This window comes from Mus pahari, chromosome 14 (assembly GCF_900095145.1).
Source record: "Mus pahari chromosome 14, PAHARI_EIJ_v1.1, whole genome shotgun sequence".
NCBI lineage: Eukaryota > Metazoa > Chordata > Mammalia > Rodentia > Muridae > Mus > Mus pahari.
Window position 1 is genome coordinate 61,760,955 of NC_034603.1, and position 4,150 is coordinate 61,765,104.

The 4,150-nt window shown below is 47.4% G+C and overlaps 1 protein-coding gene across 1 annotated transcript in view; it reads right to left on the minus strand.

Moving 5' to 3' along the window:
• Nucleotides 1-4,150, minus strand: part of Abcc3 (ATP binding cassette subfamily C member 3) — a 50,651-nt gene that overhangs the window by 2,865 nt on the left and 43,636 nt on the right. The window contains exon 30 of the mRNA XM_021212249.2: nt 17-211. Coding sequence (XP_021067908.1) covers nt 17-211 — 195 coding nt within the window. The remainder of the gene's footprint in view (nt 1-16; nt 212-4,150) is intronic.

The following is a 4,150-nucleotide window of genomic DNA, read 5'->3' on the forward strand; positions in this document are numbered from 1 at the left end:
CGACTCCCTGGCTCACCTGTTGTAGTCCATGATCGTGTTGAGCCGGTGGGCGATGGTCAGTACGGTGCAGTCTTCAAACTGGGTACGGATGGTGCCCTGGATGAGGTCGTCCGTCTCCAAGTCAATGGCAGCAGTGGCCTCGTCTAAAACCAGGACCCGGCTCTTCCGGAGCAGGGCTCGGGCTAGGCACACAAGCTGCCGCTGGCCAACACTGAGAAAGAAGGCAGGAGTTTTCAGTTAGGTACTCGGGCTACCTTCCAGGCCACCCTCCTTTCCAACACGTCTGTCTCCAACCCTTCTCAACAGCCCGGGACTGGTTGTCTACCTTTCCTGGTTCTGCCACAGTTCTCCAGGAGCAGAGACAAGGGCTTGTACCATAATGAGGCACCTGGAGGGCTGGAGCCAGAGCCAAACACTACTGTGATGCCCCCTTGTAAATATTCTCAGGTCTCTTCTTCCTGCGCTTCCTTCCTGATCACTCTGCAACTAATACCACTGTGTGCCTTCGGTGCACGGTATCAGTCAATCAAACTTTAGTAAGAATATATTGGGATTGCTCTTCCTGGATATTTACATACAAGCCATTCATGCCCTCTTGCTAAAACTACAATTATACTATCTGACAGCCATCCCCTACCCACAAAGGGAATAGAGACCTCGGGCTCTCTTTGGGAGACATGTAAGGGAAGAACCTGGGGACTCCCCATCTTTGTTCACTGTGAACCAGGAGAGCTGATCCTTATCTTCAACCTCTGGCCTTGAAAGCCAGAACTAGTAAACAAAGCAAGGCTGTATTCCCAACCACAGAGGCCACAGCATCCTGGGCTGTCCCCCTGCACACACACCCCCCACACCCAAGGACAAATACCTCAACCGTTCCCAGAGGGGTGAGTCACAGCCAGAGTAAAGACCAGCCTCCCTCCCTGGCCTCTTCCCGAAACTAATGAAGGTTTTGGCAGCAGAATGAGCTGCCAGATAGAACTCAGGGCTGATTAATGGTGGGCCTGGCACAGGATACAGGTTATACTTAAAGTGACCACAATCTCACTGAGGGACAAGGAGGGACCATTTCATCTCTGATCCTGGTATAAAGGGCTACAGACACTCTGGGGGAAGTGCTGGGGACCAGCAGACAGCCAAGAGCTCTAGAGACAGGAATTGGAGAGCCCTCCTGTCACCAGCCACATCCCTGTGTGCTTATGTAAGTAAAAGCCAGTTAAAGGTACACATTTACCCTTACGGTCTTTTTGGAGGGGAAGAGAAGGCGCTGTACTGGGGATTGAACCCAGACCTCACGTTCACTAAGCAAGAGCTACATCTCCAGCCAAGGCTGGCCTTGACCTTTGAATTCTCTTGGGGCAACTAGTTGGGATTACAGGTGTGTGTGTCATCAGACCCGAACCACATGTTTTCGATTGGAGAGGGCCGTGAGATGAAGCAAGAACAGTAATTGGGGACAAAAGTCTCCCACTTCCCTGAGTACCTTGCCCTGTCTCTGGCTGCCAAAGCAATTTTGGGCAAGTAATTCCATTTCTATTTCCGGTCCATGAGGCAACAGTAAAGATTAAATGAGATGGTGGAGGCCACTGTACTTTGAATACTGCAAACATTAAGCACTGGTCAGATGTGACCTTTTGTTTGTTTGTTTCAAGTTTTGAAACATGAGTATGTGCTGCATATAAAGATGGGGGGAAAAGGGTTAGGACTATAGGTCACAGTAGAGTGTTTCTGAGCATGTGCAAGGTCTTGGGTTCGACCCCAGCACCAAAAGGAAAAAGAAAAGAAGAGAGGGCAGAAAGGGGAGAGAACTCGTTGACACTTCACAGGAGTGTATGTAGGCTAAGTGCTTCTCGGCAGAAAAGACCCAAGACTGCTTCCTTCAAAGTGGAGCCGATGACTGGCCACAGCTGGCTCTTTCAGACTTGAATTTTAGCTACTCTGGACAATGCTGTGCTGAAAGTGGAAAATACAACCAGGTGTGGTATCTCATCTTAGGAGGCAGAGGCAGGGATGGAGGGAGGGAGTGGGGAAGAGATGGGGGGGTCACCACAATATGAGGAAATGTATTAAAGGGTGGTAGCGTTGGGAAGGCTGAGGGCCGCTGAGTCAGATGGTTCAGTGGCTAAAGGTGTTTGCCACTGGGACGGATGGTCTGCATGTGATCCCCATAGCCCACGTCTTAGAAGGAGAGAATCAGCTTCTGTAAGTCATCCTACACATAACTGTCACTAAACAAATACTTAAAAGTTAAAAAATATTTATTCTACTGGGTATGGTGGAGCATCCTATAATTCTGAGTTCTAGGCTAGTCTGAATTACATTGGGAAACTGAATTACATTGGGCAAATTTTCAAAGATGTATTTGTAGCCGGGCGTGGTGGCACACGCCTTTAATCCTAGCACTCGGGAGGCAGAGGCAGGCGGATTTCTGAGTTTGAGGCCAGCCTGGTCTTCAGAGTGAGTTCCAGGCCAGCCAAGGCTACACAGAGAAACCCTGTCTCAAAAAACCAAAAAAAAAAAAAAAAAAAAGAAATATTTGTGTGTGTGTGTGTGTGTGTGTGTGTGTGTGTGTGTACACGCGCGTGTATGAGCTCCTGTAGAGGCCAGAAGAGGGCACTGGGTCCCTTGGAGCTGGATTCTCAGGCAGTGATGAGCCATCTGATGTGAGGGCTGAGAACAGACTCTGAGCCTCTGAAAGAGCAGGAGTGTTTTTAACCATGGAGCCAGCCCAAGTTAGTTAATCAACTCACCCGTGTATTCTTGTCTGTTCACCTCTCTTGCTATCATCAGCATAATTATTGTGTGTGCCTGTGTATTTGTGTATGTATAAGCTGTGTGTAAGCAAGTGTGGACGTCAGAGGACAACTCTGTAGAGTCAGTTCTCTGCTTCTCAGGTCACCAGGTTTGTGTGATAAGCCCCTTTCCCACTGAGCTGTGTCATCAGCCCTTGCCTCTTTTGAGAAGGGGTATGGCCACTGTGGTGGTTTGAATAGGTATGGCCCCCACCGATTCATGTGTTTGAATGGCTGGCCCATAGGGAGGGGCACTGTTAGGAGGTGTGGCCTTAGAGTACGTGAGTCCCTGTTGGGGCAGAATTTGAGATTATGTTTAAACTATGTCCAGTGTAGAGGACAGTTTCCTTCTGGCTGCCTGTGGATCACGATGTAGAACTCTTGGCTCCTCCACCGCCATGCTGGTCTGCACACTGCCATGCTTCCTACCATGTGACAATGGACTAAGCCTCTGAAACTGTAAGCCAGCCCCAAGTAAATGTTTGCCTTATAACAGTTGTTGTCTCTTCATAGCAATGAAAACTGTAACTAAGACAACTATGCTGCCCATTAATGTGATTACTAGAAATATATATACATATATATATATATACACACACACAAATATATACATGTATATGCACATATATTTATACACATATATATGGCTTGCATTATATATATTTATGTTATTTTTTAAAAGACTTTTTACGTTTATTTCATGTATATGAGTACACTGTAGCTGTCTTCAGACACACCAGAAGAGAGCATCAGGTCCCATTACAGATGCTTGTGAGCCACCATGCGGTTGCTGGGAATTGAGCTCAGAACCTCTGGAAGAATAGTCAGTGCTCTTAAGCACTAAGCCATCTCTTCAGTCCATATTTATGTTATTTATTACTTTACTTACATAGGTATTTTGCCTGCATGCATGTCTATGTACAACATGTGTGCAGTGCCCACTAAAGCCAGAAGAGGAGGGTAGATTCCCAGGAATAGGAGTTATAGCCAATTGCCAGCTGCTGTGTAGCCATTGGCAATTGAACCTGGGTCCTCTGGAAGAGAAGATAGTGTTCTTCACTGCTGAGCCATCTCTCCAGTCCTCATCTTCTTACCAGGGAGTGCAATTCGAACAGACGTAGATTGTTATCATTCCTATCTTATAGTGAACGTAAAAGAGACAGAATGGCTAAGCAACTTGCTCCAAATCACACAGCAAGAGCTAGAAATGTGGGCTGGTGAGATGGCTCAGTGGGTAAGAGCACCCGACTGTTCTTCCAAAGGTCTGGAGTTCAAATCCCAGCAACCACATGGTGGCTCATAACCATCCGTAACAAGATCTGACGCCCTCTTCTGGAGTGTCTGAAGATAGCTACAGT